Source organism: Zeus faber, assembly GCF_960531495.2.
Source record: "Zeus faber genome assembly, chromosome: 1".
NCBI classification, from domain to species: Eukaryota; Metazoa; Chordata; class Actinopteri; order Zeiformes; family Zeidae; genus Zeus; species Zeus faber.
Genome location: NC_137193.1, coordinates 35,628,814 through 35,650,327, shown reverse-complemented (window position 1 = coordinate 35,650,327; position 21,514 = coordinate 35,628,814). Strand labels below are relative to the sequence as shown.

The window sequence follows — 21,514 nt, the reverse complement described above, 5'->3', positions numbered from 1 at the left end:
TAACAGTTAAATAAAATCTTACGTTTAAGAAGTGACTGAATGTTGAACGTTCAACGTGTGTGGCATGATATCTGTACAAACTTTATTCAATCTGTTATTTACTCACACATTGGCAGTGACATGGTTTTAGTTTAATGGAGATTCTATCGATCGTTCTGTCCAAGAAGAGGAAATCAATCATCAGAAGCAGAAGTTAGAGATGGATCAATAATACAGTCAACTCCTCCGTATTTACGACCGTCCCTAGTCTGGATGTAGGGCTACAGTTGATTTTGTAACCACGGCCACGTGTCCAGAACGCTGTGACTTCATTCGTCAGGAAAGGGATTCACAGCTGGGTACCACAAGCTCTGCCTCCTCCCGCCGGGCGACGCCCTCTGGTTCCTCTGACGCAGAACCTTCTGGATTCTGGAAACCTGGAGAGCAGCCAAGGAGATCATACACACCTAACACACACACACACGCACACACACACACACACACACACACACACACACACACACACACACACACACACACACAAACACGTTGGAGAACAATAAACTACATTGTTGTGACATACTAGTCATAAAACTAGACATACTAGTTATAAACCTAATCATACTAGCCATAAAATCATTTGTAATCAATATTGCATCTCAGTGTATTATTTAAGTAAGTAGTGTGTAATAAGTAGGATAATGTGCATCCCGATGGTCATTATAACTTAATAACCGCCTTCAGAGACGGACCAAACTGTATCACCCGGTGGGTTATTTAGAGATAATGAGATAGATCTGGATAGACGTTGTCATTTTTTGTTTTATCTGATGTCCTCGGTGTTGCTGTGAGAGTGGAATATGATGTTTGTCCTAATCACCTGAAGATAGAACGTATACAGTATATTATGATATATATATTATACAGTATATTATATTATGATACACCGATAAGCCACAACCCACTGACAGGGGAAGTGAATTACACTGCTCATCTCCTTCCAATGGCATCTGTCAAGGGGTAGGATATGATAGGCAGCAAGTGAACAGTCAGTTCTTGAAGTTGATGTGTTGGAAGCAGGAAAGCTGGGCAAGTGTAAGGATCTGAGCGACTCTGACAAGGGCCAAATTGTGATGGCTAGACGACTGGGTCAGAGCATCTCCAAAACAACAGGTCTTGTGGGGTGTTCCCAGTATGGAGTGGTTAGTAGCTACCAAAAATGGTCTAAGGAAGGACAACCGGTCAATGGGGGACATGGTCATCAGCGCCCAAGGCTCATTGATGTGCTAAGGGCGCAAAGTCTAGCCTGTCTAGTCTGATTTCACAGAAGAGCTACTGTAGCACAAATTTCTCAAAAAGTTCATGCTGGCGATGATAGAAAGGTGTCAGAACACACAGTGTATCGCAGCTTGCTACATAGCCTCAGAGCTGTCAGAGTGTCCATGCTGACATATGTCCACTACCGAAAGTGGCTGCAATTGCCAACAGGCATGTGAGCATCAGAACTGGACCATGGAGCAATGGAAGAAGGTGGCCTGGTCTGATGGATCGCGTTTTCTTCTACATCATGTGGATGGCTGGGTGCATGTGCGTCGTTTATCTGGGGAAGAGATGGCACCAGGATGCACTATGGGAAGAAGGCAAGGTGGAGGAGGCAGTGTGATGCTCTGGGCAATGTTCTGCTGGAAAACCATGGGTTCCTGGCATTCATGTGGGTGATGCTTTGACATGTAGCATCTACCTAAACATTGTTGCAGACCAAGTACACCCCTTCATGGCAACAGTATTCCGCGATGGCAGTGGTCTCTTTCAGCAGGATAATGCGCTCTGCACTGAAAAATAAATGTTCAGGAATGGTTTGACAAAGAGTTCAAGGTGTTGACTTGGCCTCCAAATTCCTCAGGCATCTTTGGGATCTGTTGCAACAACAAGCCTGATTTATTGGGGCCATGCCTCGCAACTTCCAGGTCTTAAAGGATCTGCTGTTAATGTCTTGGTGCCAGATACCACAGGACACCTTCAGAGGTCTTGTGGAGTCCATGCCTTGACGGGTCAGAGCTGTTTTGGTAGCACAAGAGGGACCTACACAATATTAGTGGTTATCAGTGGTGGTTTTAATGTTGTGGCTGATTGGTGGTTTATACAGTGTATTCTAATATACAGGGTGTATTCTAATATACAGGGAGGTGTAGGTGTTGGTGGAGGTAGAAGTGGAGATGTTGGGTGTTGATGTAAGTGTCTGGGTGGCCCCACCTCCAGCAGCAGCACGGCTCCACCCAGCCCCCCCACCAGCATCAGGTTGTGGCTGCTCCACCTCAGGATCTGCTCCAGGCAGCCGGAGGTGGAGACGGAGGAGGAAGCAAAAGGTGCTGGAAGAAGCTGAACAGCGTGACCACACATGGTGTCCAACACCGACTACACACACACACACACACACACACACACACACACACACACACACACACACACACACACACACACACACACACACACAGAGACACAGAGTGTTTATGTGTCCTAGCTCCGGGAGAGTATGGTGCTTGTTTGTTTCTGGTAAGTCTGGTGTGTTGCTGGTGTTACTGGTGTAATGGGTGTTAATGGTGTTACTGGTGTGTTACTAGTGCTACTGGTGTTACTAGTGTGTCACTGGTGTGTTCTTGGTGTGTTACTGGTGTTAGAGGTGTGTTACTGGTGTATTACTGGTGTTGCAGATGTTATTGGTGTGTTACTGGTGTGGTACTGGTGTATTACTGGTGCTTCTGGTATGTTACTGGTGTTACTGGTGTGTTACTGGTGTGTTGCTGGTGTTGTTGTTGTTATTGGTGTGTTACTGGTGTTATGGGTGTGTTACTGGTGTGTTAGCGGTGTGTTACTGGTGTTACTGTTGTGTTACTGTTACTGGTGTTACTGGTGCTACCCGTGTGCTACTTGTGTTACTAGTGTTACTGGTGTGTTACTGGTGTGTTACTGGTGTGACTGATGAAATACTGGTGTTACTGTTGTGTTACAGTATGAGTGTGTTACTGGTGTGTTTGTGGTGTTACTTGTTTGTTACTGGTGTTACTGGTGCTATTGGTGTTACAAGTGTTAATGGTCTTGCTAGCGTTACTGGTGTGTTACTGGTGTGTTACTGGTGATAGTGGGGTGTTACTGTTGGTACCGGTGTGTTCCTGGTGTGTCACTGATGTTACGGGTGTGTTACTGGTGTATTACTGGTGTTACTGGTGTTACTGGTGTGATACTGGTGTTAGTGGTTCTACTGCTGTTATTGCTGTTACTGGTCTTTCTGGTGTTACTGGTGTTGTTTGTGTAATTGGTGTTATGGGTATGTTTCTGGTGTGTTACTGGAGTTAGCAGTGTGTTACTGGTGTTACTGGTGTGTGACTGGTGTGTTACTGGTTCTACCGGTGTACTACTGGTTTTACTGGTGTGTTACTGTTGTGTTACTGGTGTTATTGGTGTTACTGGTGTGTTACTGATGTGCTACTCGTGTTACTGGTGTGTAACTGTTGTGTCACTAGTGTTACTGGTGTGTTACTGGTGTGACTGGTGAAATACTGGTGTTACTGGTGTTACTAGTGTGTAACTGGTGTTACTGTTGTGTTATGAGTGTGTTTCTGGTGTGCTACTGGTGTGTTACTGGTGTTTTACTGGTGTGTTACTGGTGTGTTACTGGTGTGTTACTGGTGTATTGCTGGTGTTACTGGTGTGTTGCTGGTGTAACTGGTAAAATACTGGTTTTACTGGTGTGACCAGTGTGTTACTGGTGTTACTGTTGTGTTATTGCAACTGTTGTTACTGGTGTGTAACAAATGTTTTACTGTGTGTTACTGGTGTGTTACTTGTGTGCAACTGGTCTTACCAGTGTGTTGCTGGTGTAACTGTTATGTTGTTGTGACTGGTGCTACTGGTGTGTTATGAGTGTGTTACAGGTGTGTTTCTGGTGTCACTGGTGTGTTACTGGTTGTACTGGTGTGTTACTGTTCTATTACTGGTGTTACAGGTGTATTACTGTTGTTACTCGTGTGTTACTGGTGTTACTAGTGTGTTAGTGGTGTCACTGTTGCTACTGGTATTACTGGTGTATTACTGGTTTTACTGGTGTAGCTGGTATTATTGCTGTGTTATTGGTTTTACTGGTGTTACTAGGGTGTTACTGGTGTGCTACTGGTGTTAATGGTGTTTTATTGGTGTGTTACTGATGTTACTGGTGTGGTACTCGTGTTATTGGTGTGTTGCTGGTTTTACTCGTATTACTGATGTTACTGGTGTGGTACTGCTGTTACTGGTGTGTAACTGGTGTGTTCCCGTGTGCTTCTGGTGTTACTGGTGTGTTACTGGTATGTAAATGGTGTTACAGGTGTGTTACTGGTGTTACTGGTGTTAATTGTGCGGTGCAGGTGTCACTGTTGTGTTATTGGTGTGTTACTGTTATGTTACTGGGGTGTAATTGGTGTTACTGGTGTATTGCTGGTTTAACTGGTTTGTTGCTGTTGTGTTACTGGTGTTATTGGTGTTGCTGGTGTGTTATGGGTTTGTCACTGGTGTTACTGGTGTGTAGTGTTATGGGCGTGTTACTGGGGATACTAGTGTGTTACTGGTGAGTTACTGGTGGTACTGGTGTGTTGCTGGTGTGTTACTGATGTTATTGGTGTGGTACTGGTGTTACTGCTGTTTTACTGGTGTGTAACTGTTGTGTTTCTGATGTTACTGGTGTTACTGGTGTGGTACTGGTGTTACTGTTGTGTCAATGGTTTTACTGGTGTGTTACTGGTGTGCCTGCCGGGGGAGAAGACGAGAGCCTCCACGTGGCCTCCCCTGCAAGTAACAAGATATGATGCAGGACCAGCTTGTGAAACGAATGTTGCCACCCAATCAGCCAGCTGGAAGACCAAGGTGGACCATGGGGGATGGTAGCTCAGGCGGTAGAGCTGGTGGTCTAGTGATCTAAAGGTTGCTGGTTCGATCCCAGGCTCCTCCTGCTAGCATTCTGTAGTGTCCTTGAGCAAGACACTTAACCCCTAATTGCTCCTGATGGCTGCGTCCGTCGGTGTTTGAACAGTTGTAAGTCGCTTTGGATAAAAGCGTCTGCTAAATGACTAAATGTAAATGTAAGGTGAAAGAGGCCGGGGTAATGCAGGTCCATGTCAGCGTGGGCGGCCATCCCGACCATTGAGTGCCAAGGAATTACAGTGCTTCAACTCAATGTCGAGGGCCTTACCACTACCAAATTGGAGGTCATACACCATCTGGCCAAAACCAATGTAGTAGCAGCTGTCCTTCTTCAGGAGACCCATTGCACAGAAGAGGACAAGCTCAGGCTGCACAGGTTCCATCTCGCTGGGTCAATCTACAGTAGACAGCATGGCCCGGCAACCTTTGTTAGGGATGACCTCAACTGGACAGACGGTGGCCAGTCCCCACCTGGCTCCAGTGTTGAGTGGCTGGTCACTAAAATCCAGGACACATCAGTGGTCAACGTGTATAAGCCCCACCATCAACGGACCTTGTGGCCGTGTCGGCCCTCTGGCTGGTCCCACCAGTTCTTTTGTAATAAACCTATTATTTTGCTCAAGTCAGCGTCAGCGGTCTCTCCTTCATCAACACATCAAATTCATCAAGAAACTACAACAGGTTCCCCATTCCCCCAGGTTCCGATCACACCACCGACCGTCCATCATCCAGGCTCCCTCCCTGCTGCAGCCAGTACCAGGCAAGCCCGTCAGGAGATGGAACTTCAGGAAGGCCAACTGGCAGTCATACACAGCTGAGACAGAAGGAAGATCAGCCTGTCTCCCGGACCCAGATTCTGACAATGTGGACGCTGTGTATGCTGCCTACTGCAAAGTCCTCCTAGGGGCAGCAAAGAAATCCATCCCACAAGGCTACCATGAGAGCTTTATCCCAGGCTGGGATGAAGAATGTAGCCAGCTCCTGCGAGACCACCAGCAGGCTAGCTCAAGGGAAGATGTGGTTACAACTGCAACGGCACTACTCCAAAAGCTGGATGCGACCAGTAAGGCCAGATGGACTGAAGTTGCTGAGTCAATCGACTTCACCCACTCCAGCCACAAGCCATGGCTGACCATCAACCAGCTGACTGGCAGAAAAGTATCATCCCTCAAATGCCTGTGACAGCAGATGCCATGGCATCACTGCTTCTCAAGAATGGCCGTTTCCCTGGAGCAGACAAGAATTTCACCCTCCTGACATCGTGCAAGGTTTCTACCCTCTCCGGGGCGGCCAGTGCTGATGCCAACCTATCAGGAGACTTTACCACAGCGGAACTCAGTGTGGCCATCAGCAAACTAAAGCAAGGCAAGGCCCCAGGCCGTGATAACATCCACCTGGAATTCGTGATCCACCAGAGTGCAACAACATCTGCTTGGCTCTGCGCCTTCCTCTCATCCTGCTTCTGGAGATCCAAGCTCCCCAAGACATGGCGTCATGCTTCAGTCATAGCCCTGCTGAAGCCAAACAAACCCTCGGAAGACCCCAAGTCCTACAGACCCATCTCGCTGCTCTGTGTCCCATTTAAGATTCTTGAGAGGGTGATCCACAGCCGCATTGAGCCAGTGGTGAACCCACAACTTCCCAGGGAACAGGTCGGCTACCGCCAGGGCAGGTTAACGGTGGACCAGGTAACACTGCTCAGGCAAGTCATTGAAGACAGCTTTCAGTCTAATGAGAAAGCTGGGCTGGTGCTACTGGACCTGACAGCCGCATATGACACCGTCTGGCTCCGCAGACTCCATCTGAAGCTGCTGAGGACAATCCCAGGTAGGCATATGGTAAACTTTATCATGGAGATGCTGTTGAACCGCAGCTTCATCCTACAGACCAACAATGGCCTGAGAAGTAGGCTCAGAAGACTGAGAAACGGGGTTCCTCAGGATTCTGTCCTCTCACTGATGCTTTTCACACACATCCATGACCTTCCAGATACAACATCTAGGAAATATGGTTACGCAGATGACCTGGTCATCATGCTGCGTCAACCTACATGGAAGGTGATGGAAGAGGGTCTCAACCAGGACCTGGCATCTTGGCTACCTACCTCCACAGGTGGTGCCTGCAGCTCAGTATTGGGAAGACCGTGTCGGCAGCATACCACCTTAACAACAGGGAAGCAAAGAAGGTACTGGATGTGTTTGGGGATAACAAGCTTCTGGAATTTCAGCAAGCCCCAAAGTACCTTGGCGTATGCCTGGATAGGACCTTACCTCTAAGAAACACCTAGAAGATGTGAGGGCCAAGGTGACATCAAGGGCCTCGCTTATCCGACGTCTTGCTGGTACAAGCTGGGGGGCCTCGGCCAAGACACTCTGGATTTCTACACAAGCCCTGGTCTTCTCTGCAGCTGAATACTGTGCCCCAGCCTGGTGTAGGACCCCACATGTCAAAAAGGTTGACACCGTGATCAACAACTGTCTCCGGACAATAACCGGCTGCCTGAAGCCCACCCCTGTGTCCTACCTGCCAGTCCTTTCAGGAATTGCCCCGGCCGGACTCTGACGGGAGGGTGCTACTATCAACCTTGCCAGGAAAGCCCAGACACACAGCTGGCATATCCTGCATGACACAACCGTTAAATCAGCGCCTCCACACAGACTCAAGTCCCGCCACCCCTACAACAAGGCGGCACAACATCACAACAGATCCCATCCCGGAGGACTTGTCAACTAGTGTTAGTGGTGTGTTACTGATGGTACTGTTGTGTTGCTGGTGTTGCTGGTGTGGTACTGGTGTAACTGTTGTGTTACTGGTGTTTTACTGGTGATACTGGTGTGTTACTGATGTTACCGGGGTTACTGATGTTACTGGTTTCACTGGTGTTACTGGTGTGTTACTGGTGTGTTACTGGTGTTACTGTTGTGTTACTGGTGTGTTACTGGTGTGTCACTGGTGTTACTGTTGTGTTACTGGTGTGTTACTGGTGTGTCACTGGTGGTATTGGTGTGTTACTGATGTCACTTGTGTTACTGGTATGTTACTGTTGTTTTACTGGTATGTTACTGTTGTTTTACTGGTGTGTTACAGTTGTGTTTCTGGTGTTTTGGTGTGTTACTGATGTCACTGGTGTTACTGGTATGTTACTGGTGTTACTGGTGTGTAACTGGTGTGTTACTGGTGTGTTACCGGTGCTACTGGAGTTACTGGTGTGTTACTGTTGTGTTACTGGTGTGTTACTGGTGATACTAGTGTTACTAATCTGTCACTGGTGTGTTATTGGTGTGTTACTGATGACACTGGTGTTACTGGTGTGGTACTGATGTTATTGGTGTTATTGGTGTGTTACTGGTGTTACTGGTGTTTGACTGGTTCCTCCCACCTGGTTGTGGCGGTGGCAGCAGGAGAAGGGGACTCCGCAGGCCTCCAGACTCGGATTAGAATCTGAGCAGTTGAAGTAAACGTTATGGGACCAGTCTGTAAATGCCTGAACCCCACAGCACTGGAACTACAAGCAAAACCGTAATCTGAGATTAGCCTCCTGTCCAGACTACACTCAGACACACTGTAATCTGGGATAAACCTCCTGTCAAGACACTCAGAAACACTGTAATATGGGATTAACCTCATGTCCAGACACTCAAACACTGTAATCTGGGATTAAGGTATCTGTAGAAACCTTCTTCTGGATGAAGTCAATGGCGTTCTCCAGGTCCAGATCTTCCCGGTAGCGAACGATGGCTTTCATCATCAGCATCTCTGTCCTCAGGATCACCTGCACAGGATCGTTTAGAGCGTTTCCACCCAGAGCACACAGGGGGTGCCAGCATGTTAAAACTGCTCTAGGAAGCAGATCATGAACTCTTCAGTGAGGAGCAGAACTTCTCCATGTTGCAACCAAAAAAACTGCACTAGCACTGCAGGTTAGGGGTTCTATTTCCTACAGCAAGGGACGAAAAGGGTTGGGGGTTCTATTCCCTACAGCAAGGCACTACCCCTGTAGGTTAGGGGTTCTATTCCCTGGGGTGTTGTTACCCTATCGCTGAAGGTGAATCCCAGGACGGCAGCAGCGATCTGTAGGAGGACGATCACTGCCAGGATCCCGAGGAACTGGAAATGGATATAGGGTCGGATTAATGTTTTCACATCTCCATGTTTCATGTTTTCATGTTACAACATTTTAATCACAAAACCAACCCCCCCAAGGTGACAACTGGGGACAATCTGGGTCGTCCCTCCCAGGCGACAACTGAGGCTCACCGTTGTCTCTGCTGTGCCCTACGGCAGCCACATTGTGGGAAGTATATGTTGCCAACCGCAAGACAGGAGGATTCCTAAGTTTCCCAACATCTCTATTTCTATATCTGTCAATATCATTATTTCTACCTCTATCTTATATCTCTATTCTTTCTATATCTCTATCGCTCTCTATCTGCCCATGTCCAGGCTGCAGTACCGTCTTCAGCAGGCAAGGGGCGTTGCGCAGCGCTCCCACACAGCCGAAGAACGTCAGGATGAACATGGACAAACCAATCAGGATCAAGAGCAGAGCGGGGTCCACAGTGAGAGTGTCCACCACATCTACACACACACACACACACACACACACACACACACACACACACACACACACACACACACACACACACACACACACACACACACAAATTATTCTACTTCTATTACTACTTATACAAATAATAATAAAAATATTCTGGTTTCTAACATAGCAGGAAAGCAGCTAATGATCATTCAACCCTTAAATCTCCCTGAAAGAGGTTATCAGATCTACTAGTGAACTGATCACAGTGATTGACACAATGTCTTCACAGCTCTGAGTGGACGTCAGGTCACAGTGGATGAAGGGATGAAGAATGAGTTTAAAATTGTAGGTTTATATTTTAATCTGTAATTTCACTGACGGACCTTTCTCTTTAGCAATCTTAGCGTAGACTCCAACAGCGATGAGGACAGAGCTGGAGACCTGAGGAGGAGGAGAAGAAAGAGAAGATAGAGAAATGAACTGGACTCCTAGAAGAAGATAGTAGATTAACTTGTCTCCAAACAGAAGATAGAGATGAGCTTGTCTCCTAACAGCAAATAGGAGACGAACTGATTTCCTAACGGAAGATAACGAGATGAACTGGTCTCCTTAAAAAAGATAGAGATGAACTGGTCTCCTTAAAAAGATAGAGATTAACTGGTCTCCTAACAGAAAATAGTAGGTTAACTGATTTCCTAACAGAAGATAGAGATGAACCAGTCTCCTAACAGAAGATTGAGAAGCAATTGTCTCTGAACAGAAGATAGAGATGAGCTGGTCTCCTAACAGAGACAGAACACTGCACATATCTGTATATACAAATAGCCTAACCAATATACATAAGTCTATTCCTTTTATTTCAATTTTGTACCCCCACAAAGTATTACCCCTTATTTAATTTAATTTAATTTAATTGTATTTTCTTTTATTCTAATTACTAACTGCATTACATTTTAGGAATTGGTTAGTTCAGTTAGTTAGTTAGGTAGTAATTAGGTTAGTAATTAGTGTTCAGTTTAGAACTTATTGTGCATAATCTCCGGGTGCGTTGCAATGACATTTCACTGCATATATGTATGAACGTATGTATATGTATGTGACAAATAAACCTCTTGAATATTGAATCTTGAATCTAGAAATGAACAGAATACTGGTATCCCAACAGCTGAGGTTCCTTGTGGTTCCTCTGACTCACCCAGAAGATATAGCAGCAGAAGAACAGGGTGTACTTGGTGGTCCTGAAGCCCCTCATGTCTCTTCTCAGAGTTCTGAGGAACCTTATCTTTTACATGGCGTAAGAACGTTGTGGAATCCTTGGTTCCTTCTTGGTTCCTTTGCTTCAGACCTGTGGAGGCTTGCAGCTGCATTCCTCTGTTCATTAGATAGAAACTGGAGCTGCAGCAACAGCCTGTCAGCCAGCCAGCTGTCAAACTGAGCAAAGGAAGGTGACACACAGAGAACACACTCACAGTCAAACTCAATCAACAGGAAGTTGTTTTTTTTAATCGAAGAGAAGAAAGGTAGAAACAAACGTGGTGGAGCATTCACACTAGTTTCATTTGTTCATTTCACCATATGAGGAGTTTGAGGAAAGGAAGGAGACACCAATCAGCCACAACATTAAAACCACCTGCCTAATATTTTGTAGCTCCCCCCATGCCGCTAAACAGCTCTGACCCATCGAGGCATGGACTCCACAAGACCACTGAAGGTGTCCTGTGGTATTTGGCACCCAGACGTTAGCAGCGGATCCTTTCAGTTTTGTAAGGTGCGAGGTGGGGCATCCATGGGTTTGGCTTGTTGTTGCAACACATCCCACAGATGCTCGGTCGGGTTGAGATCTGAGGAATTTGGAGGACAAGTCAACACCTCTAACTCTTTGTCAAGTTCATCATACTATTCCTGTATTCTTTTTGCAGTGTGGCAGATTTCAATCCTGCTGAAAGAGACCACTGCCATCAGGGGTCCACCACGGTTGCCATGAAGGGGTGTACTTGGTCTACATCAATATTTAGGTAGGTGGTACATGTCAAAGGAACATCTACATATATGCCAGGACCCAAGGTTTCCCAACAGAACATTGCTCGTGCCTTCTGCCCGTGCCCGGGTCTACAATGCACATGCACCCGGCAATCCAGATGATTTAAAAAATATCATGAGTCATCAGACCAGGCCACCTTCTTCCACTGCTCCATGCTCCAATTCTGACGCTCACATACCCATTGTAGGCGCTTTTGGCTGTGGACCTGGGTCAGCATGGGCACTCTCACTGGTCTGTGGCTTTTATTTTAAAGCCCATGGCTGCTTCTCTTTTGTCACGGTGTATTGACGGAACCTCAGATGAGGAGGAGCTGCTGAGCCTCACTGTTTCTATATTTACCTGAAAAGAATTATCTCTGCTTGTCTCCTATTGGTGCATTCTCCTTGATCCTTCATCACCCTCCTCCCCTCCCCCTCCTGCAGGAAAGCCGATTGGTGACATCTAGCAAGTCCAGTGGATGGACTCTTTATCCTAGAGCTCTGTCGGTCAAAATTGTGTCTGCCTCAGACAGTTGGAGGTCCATTTTGAGGCCTGGTAGGACCTTTTGGAGGTCCAGCAGGAGGTACATTTGAAGTCTGGTGGTGGGTCTGGTTGGAGGTCTAATTGGCTCAATTGGAGTCCTGTTGGCCCAGTTGGAGGTCCTGTTGGAGGTCTAGTTGCAGACCATGGGTCTGACTGAGATCTTTACAAAGATAAAAGACCGAACAGAGAAGTTTTTAAATGAGAAGAACCTTGTCACCGACGTCTTGGGAAAGCTGGAGGAGAAAACAGGAATTAAAAAGAAAATCATAGCACTGGGTATGTTCTGGAACTAACAAATTTCTAACTAACTAATTTAGGGCAGTTACACATCTGCAGTGTTTAGTCTGTTTGAATGTAACCTGGTGCATTTCCTCCCTCGGTGTGGGTGTGAACTCTCACAGACCATCTGGAGAGGTGGTCTGGATGCTTCCGAGGGAACCCTAGTGCGGTTCCACAGTGGTGAGAACACAATCCTACCTGATGCAAGAAGTGAACCAAATATGCTTTGCATTATGGGTAGTGGAAGTGCATTTCTTTATATTTCCAGCCCTGCTCCGTCCCACACGCCTCAGTCTCTATATGCAGCGTGAAACTGAATCACGACCATTACTGCTACTACTTCTCCTACTGCTGCTGTTACTACTACTATTACTACTACTACCGCTACAACTTGTATTATTTCTACTAATAATAAGAATAATAATAAAAAATTTATTGCAGGCAGCAAAACACAGGGTCCAGTTAAGTGGTGTTGGGTACCTTTTACAGTTTTCCGAGTTCTGTGAAATGCAGCACGAGTTACAATTTTCTGAGTTTACACTGAACGCTGCATAGTTTTTTTTTTCCAGTTGTTTCATAACTTTTTTCAAGGTTTTCTGACATTTGGTCTGTTCATTAACAAGTGTGACTAACTTCTAAAAGTGGATGTCCTGTCCACTCCTCCATTACTGACTGGCAATGTTATTTGGACGGCTCGCACTGAGGACAGCCTGTCGTGATCGAGGTCCACCTTGTCCACTGCGAGCGACGCTTTTTTTTTTTAAATGTAGATTTAATGTTTTAGAAATAAATGGTGTACAAACAGTTTACTTGAAATGAAGTAACTTATTTTTCATGTGTTTTTTTTCCCGTGGACTTACGTCTGGATCAATCACCGTGCACTTATGTCACTGAATGTTCCTTTTGTGTCGTTGGGTTTAAATGTCCCTCAAGAACGGTGTTTTAACAATTACGATCATTCCTGGATCATTCAGTGCGGACACAAAAGAAAGGAACGATTCCTCCAAAGTTTCTTAAAGTGAGGATACACTTGAAAAGACCCCAGAACAAATACATTAGAACCACCGGAGAACATGTACCAGAACACCATCAGCAGGATACTCAATAGGAATTCAGTGGTGAAAGATGCACAAAAAAAGAAATAGCAAAATCAAACTCAATGTACTTTATTGACAGTACCCATATTTCCTCGAATAATGACCCGGGCTGTTATTTACCTCAACTGCCGCCTGGGTGCCGTGCTCCTCAAAATAAATACATCTAAAATAAACAGGCATTATTTTTTTGTTCGGAGACGCAGGAAGCACAGTGGACCAGAGATCACACTCCATAACGCAAACCACTGTCCTGATCCAAGGTAGAACATCCCTTGGCTTAAAATGTTCGTATCATACCAGCAGAAATTAACTAATACAATAGATCTAAAATAAAACACAGAAAATCCAGCACAGGGCAACAGCACAGGATTAGCAGCGCACTCAGAGCATGGCGCAGCACTGGAGGAGAAAATAACACACACACACACACACACACACCAAAAACACTCTGACTCAGATTCAGCCTTATTTACCGTTTTTTATTTGAGTACCAGGTTATATTTGAGGAGAGACGGTATATATAAAACACGCGTCACTTTGTTCTTATCTTGTTCTGAAGGCAATTTTTTGGTCAAAAACCTTGACTTCTTTTTAAGTGTACCTCCATCTTAATAACTTCCTGCGGTGCAAAAACAACTTCTGTGAACGATTGTAGATTTCAGAGTTCCGTAAAATGAAGCATGAGTTACAGTTTTCTGAGCTTCCTTTAAACGCAGCATCGACTCAAGTTGTGGGTCTACCTGTAGCAAACGCTGGATGTGGCTGGATGTGAATGACTTCCAGCCACTCCAGAGATGAAGCTTGGACTTATATAACTCTTGTATTCTACTCCCAGTAAAATGATGAAGCAAATGAACATTGATATTGATCCAACTCAAATGACAAGACGCGTCTCAAGAAATGTCCCTGTTCTAACGAAACCTCAACTAGTTTGTACTGCAGTTGTTGTATTCCAGATACTTTTAGCCTGGTGTCACCAGTCGCAGACTGGTTGTACTTGGAGGCTCCCAGTGTCGCCAGTAGGCAGACTGGTTGTACTGGGCGGCTCCCAGTGTCGCTGGTAGAGACTGGTTGTACTCACAGGTGTGTGAGTGTGTTGTCAGCTCAGAGGGGAAAATTGTTCCACAGACAGCAAAGAGTGAACTGGATGCTCTGGAACCTAATGAATGGATGAGGTGAAGAAGTGATGAAGCGATGAGGTGATGCGATGATGATATTATGAGGTGATGAAGTGATGAGGTGCTGAACTGGGTGTCGTTCTGTTTTCCTCCTGCAGGAGCAGTGTCTCTGACCGGGCTCTACCTGGTCTACGGCTACGGAGCCTCATTGCTGTGCAACCTGATTGGCTTCGTGTACCCGGCGTACTTCTCGTGAGTCTGAACCTGAAGATCAGCTGAGATTCAAACACAACTTTATAGATCAGCTGTGGTTCAATCACAAATTTAAAGATCAGCTGAGAGTCAAACAGTTCAGAATACCAACTCACTGCTGAGTCACTTTAACCTGTGAAGTCTGATCTGATCAGGGATCAGGTTTTTCTGAACGTTTCTAACAGAGAACAACTGAGTCTGCTGATCCTTCTTCTTCTCCTCCTTCTTAAACATGCAGATTTCAGTGACTCATGTAATCAGAATTCAAATGATATTTTCTTATCTCTTATGACATTATCTCTTATTATGGTCCGTCTGCAGCTTTTAAATGCGTTAGCGTCATCAAAATCGTTATTTCCCTCGTTACAAAATGGCTCCTGTTTCCATCAGACAGTTCAGATGTGTTTCTTGGCTCCGCCTCCAGGGTCAAAGCCATTGAGAGTGAGAACAAGGAGGATGACACCAAGTGGCTCACCTACTGGGTGGTCTACGGGGTCTTCAGCCTGGGGGAGTTCTTCTCTGACATCTTCCTCTACTGGTTCCCTTTCTACTATGCCTTCAAGGTGGGACCTCAGCCTTGGTTTCCAGATGCTCATAGATTAGACTATACATTGAGATTATATGCTGTGGTCATATATGTGTCATTCAAATCTTAAGTGTGTTTCATACTGGAGGTGGAAGCGTTGGAACACTCACACAGTCCATGAATCCATTGTAACGTCTGAAGGTCTGAACCTGGTGGAGCTGCATCTCCACGCTTTCTCCTCCACCCTCCAGACACAACACAGTTTATTATCAGAACATTCATCACACTGGTCGTCACTAACATATAGAAACTCTGTTCAGATATGAGGCGGTTGAGGGATATGAGGTGGTTGAACATGGAACCTGTTTAATTAATCTTAAACCTGATCATTAGAACAGCAGATCACAGCAGTGGTTAGATCTAATGTTTCCGTTCCCTACCAAGAAAATAGAAATTAATCTGCATGTCTGGTCTCCTGCTGCGAGGCCTTAAGGAGCAGACCATCAGTACTGACAGTGGACCGTCAGTAGTGCAGGTATCTCACTCAGTTAGTGGTCTGCAGCAGTGGAGGTCTTCCTGGTCCCAGCCTCTGGTTCTCTGATTCCTCCAGTGCCTCTTCCTGCTGTGGTGCATGGCCCCGGTGTCGTGGAACGGCTCCCAGCTGATCTACCGCAGGGTGGTCCGCCCGTTGTTCCTGCGACACGAAGCCACCGTGGACAGCATGGTCAGCGAGCTGAGCGGGAAGGCCATGAGTGCCGCTGAGACTGTCACCAGAGAAGGTAAGCAGGCTGCGCTCAAGACACACTCAGATCAGGGAAGGGCTGCAGATCCTTCTGAGGTGGAGAGTTCGTGGAGGAGATCAGGTGGAGGGGTCTGAAGGGAGGAGGAGGAGGAGTCCAGATCGAGGGGGAGGAGCCCAGATGTGTGTGTGTGTGTGTGGGGGGGGGGGGGGGGGGGCAGGTGGAGGAGTCAAGGTGTGTGCTTCTCTGTCTTCTGTCTTTTCTTCAAATTACTCTCAATATTCATCCAAGTATGAAAGATCCTTCCTTCGTTCCATCCAGTGCATTCTTAATTTCTCTCTGGTCTTCCAGTTCTTTCTACTCTGGTGAAGAACAAGACCCTCCTGACCCCCTCGACCCTGGCGCAGGTGGCCCCGGCCCCGGCCCCGAAGAGTTTACCCTCAGCAGGACCAGCAGGACCTGGGGAACCAGGGGACCCAGGGGAGGATAGACCGGTAAGTAGCTCTGCCCACTTACAGGCCGACTGGCCACTGCCCCAATGCATTGTGGGAGCTGCCCCAGTGCATCGTAGGAGCTGCACTCACTAAGCGCTTGGAGCGTCTGTGTTTCAGCTTCTATTTTTTTTCAGTTCATTTTTTAGGTTTCCATTTATTGTGTTTTGGGAAAATTCCACGTCATGGTCACAAGGTTTGGTATTAACCGTAACTACAACTAAACAAACTTGTATTATCCATATCTACAAACAAACTAATAATGAAACAAACGAATAATACCCCAAGCTGTGTGTGTGTGTGTGTGTGTGTGTGTGTGTGTGTGTGTGTGTGTGTGTGTGTGTGTGTGTGTGTGTGTGTGTGTGTGTGTGTGTGTGTGCGTCTGTGTGTGTGTGTGTGTGTGTGCGTGTGTGTGTGGAGCGTTGTAGTAGTAATATTAGTTTAGTAGTATTGCTACTGTGTTCATATATTGATTAAATTCAGATTTTAACTCTGGTTTCTGCCTTTGCAGCTCTTCCTGGGTTGACCTGGTGAGTAGCAGCTAGTTAGTGGCTGGTTAGCAGTGAATTAACAGCTAGTTAAGGATATAAAACCAACTGGAGTCGCCAATCTGAATACGCCTTACATTTTGACCTCAGGAGCTTTACATTGTATTTAATATTTCTGAGGAATATTCTTTAGTTGCAGGGGAACTAGAGAAAGAATGGAGTGGTTGGAATAAAGGCAGTTTGTTATTAGTTATGATTAGTAATGGAGGTCACTGAGAAGGGTTACTAGTGTAGACTTTATCACTGTTTAGTCTCTTTAAAGTGGAAGCTCGGGACACAGCAGACGGTGCAGGGCTTAATGAGAGGAGCTTTGTGTGGAAGGATAGAAACGATCTGTTTCACCAACTGCTCTTCTGAGGAGACGGCACGCAAAGCTGCTGAGCCACACACTAACCACATACTACTTGCATTATTGTACATTGTTACTACATCCCATAATGAATTACATTACGTTACCTTGCATTACATTATATTGTAGTCAGGGGTGCACATAACTTTTTTGGTCTGGTTCTCAGCGGCGCAGCAGGAGATGGATAAAAAAATACACTATATAGTATACTATAATATAATGATGTAATACAATACACCACGCTTTTATATATATATATATATATATATATATATATATATATATATTTAGAGAGAGAGAGAGAAAGAGAGAGAGAGAGAGAGAGAGAGAGAGAGAGAGTATAGTATATTTAATTATATTATATAATTTCATTAAATATACTATGATATTATCATAGTATATTATTATGTTATTTTAAGCTATATTCCCTTCCCTCCCTAGCAGCCTGCACCCAATGATGAAGACGAGCCCCCCTCACACTGAGGAGGGCGATGCTGAACTCTTCATTCTGCTTCTTCAGTCAAAGAGATGTATTAAAATGTGATATCATGATACCGCAGCAGTAAATCTGTGAACTGACATTGTGGTTTCATCCCTTGTGTAGTTTACCAGTTTTATGAGTCACTGTGTTGAACTGAGTTCAGTGTTTACTGATACCTTTTTTATTATTAAACCATCTCTGTTCTTTAGTTTGAAATGACTTTGTTGTAGGTACTGCAGGTGATTAAGTGGATTTGAATTTGATATTTTACATTGTGACACTGATTAGATTCTGTAATTTTTTTATAAAACTATTTGCAAATGTAATAAAGACATTGTTAAGGTAGTTAACTTGGATTTGATGATTATTTGGTGTAACCATAAATTATTTCCACCGATAAAATAAAAGCTTCTTGATCGAAAAGAGACTTTGTTTACATGAGAATAAACTACAACTTCCGCGATGCTCCGGAAGTGACAGCGCCGGCATGCGCAGCACGAGCATTGTCGCTCCGCAGAGGGAAGATGGCGGCGCCCCTGGAGGTGGTGGTCTGCTCGGATGCCGGCTCCGCGCTGTGGAACGTGTCGGTGCTGGACCTGCATTCCGGGGCCAGCCTGCTCTCCTACCGCGGAGGGAACTCCTCCAGCCGGACCGTGACGCTGCTCGGCGGGGAGTACCTGCTGGGAGCTGGGCTGGGCCGGAGCTGGATCACCGTGTGGGAGCTCCAGAGGAAGGTAGAGAAACCAGCAGACCAAACAACTAAACGAACTAACCATAACTTAACTAACCCTCTAACGATAACTATCTATAACAAATCATGACTGAACCAACTAACCATAACTCAACTAATTATCTTACTATATCTATCTATTAAGTAACCATATCCCTATAACCATACCTAACCATAACACTATCACTGTGTTGGAGCGCCATAGTAGGTAGAGAAACTACCAGACCTCAATTAGTTTGACTTGTACAGTAGGAATGTAGTACTACGTAATACACACTACGTACCACGTGCTATGCACACCACGTACTGTACACCACATACCACACAAACACTACGTACTACATGCACACTACGTACTACAACACAGTACATACTGCACACTCCACACTACATACTGCACACTACACAGTACATACACACTAATTACGGTACTACACACTACATACTGCGCAGGGTGAATTACAAAATTAGTACTACATACTACACACTACATTACATTTAGTGCCGCCTCCGACCACTGACCCAGACACAGCTATTCGAAGAGCAACACGAGAGAGCTGTGCACCGTTCCTCCAAATAAAACAACTAAAAACCGCGTGAGGACGGAGAACGAAAGAACGAGGCACGACCTGTAGACTCGTTAAGATTATTTTCTATGCTCGCTGTCTGTGGGTGTCGTTGGGGCAGGGGGCGGCTGACATCCAGGTGTCATGCGCTGAGCACACTCGCCTATGCGAGTATACACTGCGATATAATTCCGAGCTTTTACCAGAACCAATTTGGACAAGTCCCATACACTCACCCGTGGACACATCACACTGTTGGGGTTTTGTCAATACATCTTTCAAGATTCAAGATTCAAGAGACTTATTCGTCACATAAATATACATACTTTCATACATATATGCAGTGAAATGTAATGCAACGCACCTAGGAAAAATTTCTTTCTAATAGACCAACTAACTGATTACTAAAACGTAATACAGTACGTTGTATACTTATAGAATAAAATAAAAAATATAAAGGATAAAGGGGATGGTAGGGGATGGTAGCTCAGGCGGTAGAGCTGGTGGTCTAGTCATCTAAAGGTTGCTGGTTCGATCCCAGGCTCCTCCTGCTAGCATGCTGTAGTGTCCTTGAGCAAGACACTTAGCCCCTAATTGCTCCTGATGGCTGTGTCCATCGGTGTTTGAACAATTGTAAGTCGCTTTGGATAAAAGCGTCTGCTAAATGACTAAATGTAATGTAATAAAATTCAGTAAAATAAAATGAAATAGATAAAGGGAATATGCTTATGTATATGGAATAGGCTATTATGTATATACAGATATGTGCATTAAAGTGGCATGTGAATGAAGTGAGGAAGTGTTTGTGGGATAATACAGCACAGTATACAACAGTACGGCGCAGCAATACGGCATCACCGAACAACCCTGAACAGTGACACAGTATGAGGTACAGTATGCTACATACAGTACAGTAAGGTAGTGGAGACTATGTGTGTGGCTCAATGAGGACCCCTGGTGAGGTCAGCATTGACAGTTCTTATGGCTTGCGGGAAAAAACTCAGTCTCAGTCTCTCTGTTCTCGCTGTGTGACTGCGGAGGCGCTTGCCTGACCGCAGCAGCTGGAACAGTCCGTTGTTGGGGTGATGAGGATCCTTCATGATCCTGCGGGCTCTGCTACTACACCTCCTGGTGTATAAGTCCTGCGGGGGGGGTAGTTCCAGTTGTATGTTCAGCTGAACGCACCGCCTGTCCTGAGCAGTACAGTTCCCAAACCAGGCAGTGATGTTGCCTGTCAGGATGCTCTCCACCGCTCCACAGTAGAAGGACTTGAGTCTCACAGAGACCCGGAATTTCCTCAGCTGCCTGAGGTGGTAAAGACGCTGCCTCGCCTTTCTCACCAGAGTGTCTTTTTGTACAGTCCATGTTAAGTCCTCTGTGATGTGGACTCCCAGGTACTTGAAGCTGCTCTCCCTGTCGACAGGAGTCCCATTAATCGCCAAGGGCGCGTGCGTCCTCGATTGTAATCCTCGCCTAAAGTCCACAATCAGCTCCTTAGTTTTGTTGACGTTCAGGTGTAGACTGTTGTCCTGGCACCAGAGTGACAGGTCAGCCACCTCCTCGCCGTAGGCCTTCTCATCGCAGTCAGTGATCAGGCCCACGACAACGGTGTCGTCAGCAAACTTGATGATGGTGTTGGAGCTGGACCTGGCCACACAGTCGTGTGTACAGGGAGTACAGTAGGGGGCTGAGGACGCAACCCTGGGGGGACTCTGTATTCAGGGTGAGGGAGCTGGACATGTGCTTCCCCACCCTAACCACCTGGGGCCGGGCTGTGAGGAAGTCTAGGATCCAGGCACACAGCGGAGTATTCAGTCCGAGCTCCTTCAGCTTGACAGCCAGTCTGGTGGGGACTATGGTATTGAAAGCTGAACTGTAATCGATGAACAGCATTCTCACATAGGCCCCCTTCTGGCCATCCAGGTGCGTGAGCGTGCTGTGCAGTACCTGGGAGACCGCAGGTTTTCAGTACTCGCCCAGATATGCCGTCTGGGCTTTCCTGGTGGTCACCCGCCTCAGAGCGTTCTTGACCTCGTGCACGGACACTGAGAGTGCGCTCTCATCCCCAGCGGTGTAACTCCAATTAGCCGGCGAGCTAGCGCCAGCGGTGCTGTTGCCAGACTCAAACCACGCATAAAAGGAGATCAGTTCGTTGGCTAGGGAGGCTTCCACACTCGTGGCTGGGGAGGAGCTGCTCTTGTAGTTTGTTATCGTCCGCAGCCCCTCCCAAAAGCGTCTGGTGTCCCCCCGCTCCATCTGTAGCTCCACAGTCTCTCTGTACGTCCATTTAGCATCCTTCACC

The 21,514-nt window shown here is 46.1% G+C and overlaps 3 protein-coding genes across 3 annotated transcripts in view; 2 read left to right on the top strand and 1 right to left on the bottom strand.

The window, feature by feature from the left end:
• Positions 1-115: 115 nt before the first annotated feature.
• Positions 116-10,845, bottom strand: LOC307239086 (tetraspanin-33). Its single transcript, XM_080012345.1, has 8 exons — positions 10,668-10,845; positions 9,856-9,913; positions 9,386-9,510; positions 8,965-9,039; positions 8,609-8,704; positions 8,312-8,437; positions 2,233-2,394; positions 116-446 (listed from the first exon to the last, which is right to left on the bottom strand). The coding sequence occupies exons 1-8, from the start codon at positions 10,722-10,724 to the stop codon at positions 309-311; spliced, it is 837 nt and encodes a 278-aa protein (XP_079868471.1). The 5' UTR covers positions 10,725-10,845; the 3' UTR covers positions 116-308.
• Positions 10,846-12,178: 1,333 nt separating this feature from the next.
• reep6 (receptor accessory protein 6) lies at positions 12,179-17,064 on the top strand (the record flags this gene model as incomplete). The annotated part of the gene is made up of 6 exons (XM_080024031.1): positions 12,179-12,311; positions 14,688-14,781; positions 15,206-15,344; positions 15,918-16,086; positions 16,399-16,541; positions 17,050-17,064. The coding sequence occupies 6 exons, from the start codon at positions 12,179-12,181 to the stop codon at positions 17,062-17,064; spliced, it is 693 nt and encodes a 230-aa protein (XP_079880157.1).
• Positions 17,065-18,440: 1,376 nt separating this feature from the next.
• wdr18 (WD repeat domain 18) overlaps positions 18,441-21,514 on the top strand; it is a gene marked incomplete at its 5' end in the record, with an annotated part of 32,109 nt that continues 29,035 nt past the window's right edge. Inside the window, one exon of the mRNA XM_080000173.1 lies at positions 18,441-18,650. Coding sequence (XP_079856299.1) covers positions 18,441-18,650 — 210 coding nt within the window. The remainder of the gene's footprint in view (positions 18,651-21,514) is intronic.

Excerpts from the sequence above, each read along its gene's own strand:
- LOC307239086 (XM_080012345.1), bottom strand. The coding sequence starts at position 10,724 with ATGAGGGGCTTCAGGACCACCAAGTACACCCTGTTCTTCTGCTGCTAT. Across the intron at positions 8,438-8,608 it reads TTGACTTCATCCAGAAGAAG|TTCCAGTGCTGTGGGGTTCA; the intron begins GTTTCTACAGAT and ends TTTTGCTTGTAG. Across the intron at positions 447-2,232 it reads GAGCCGTGCTGCTGCTGGAG|GTGTGTATGATCTCCTTGGC; the intron begins GTGGGGCCACCC and ends TGTGTGTGTTAG.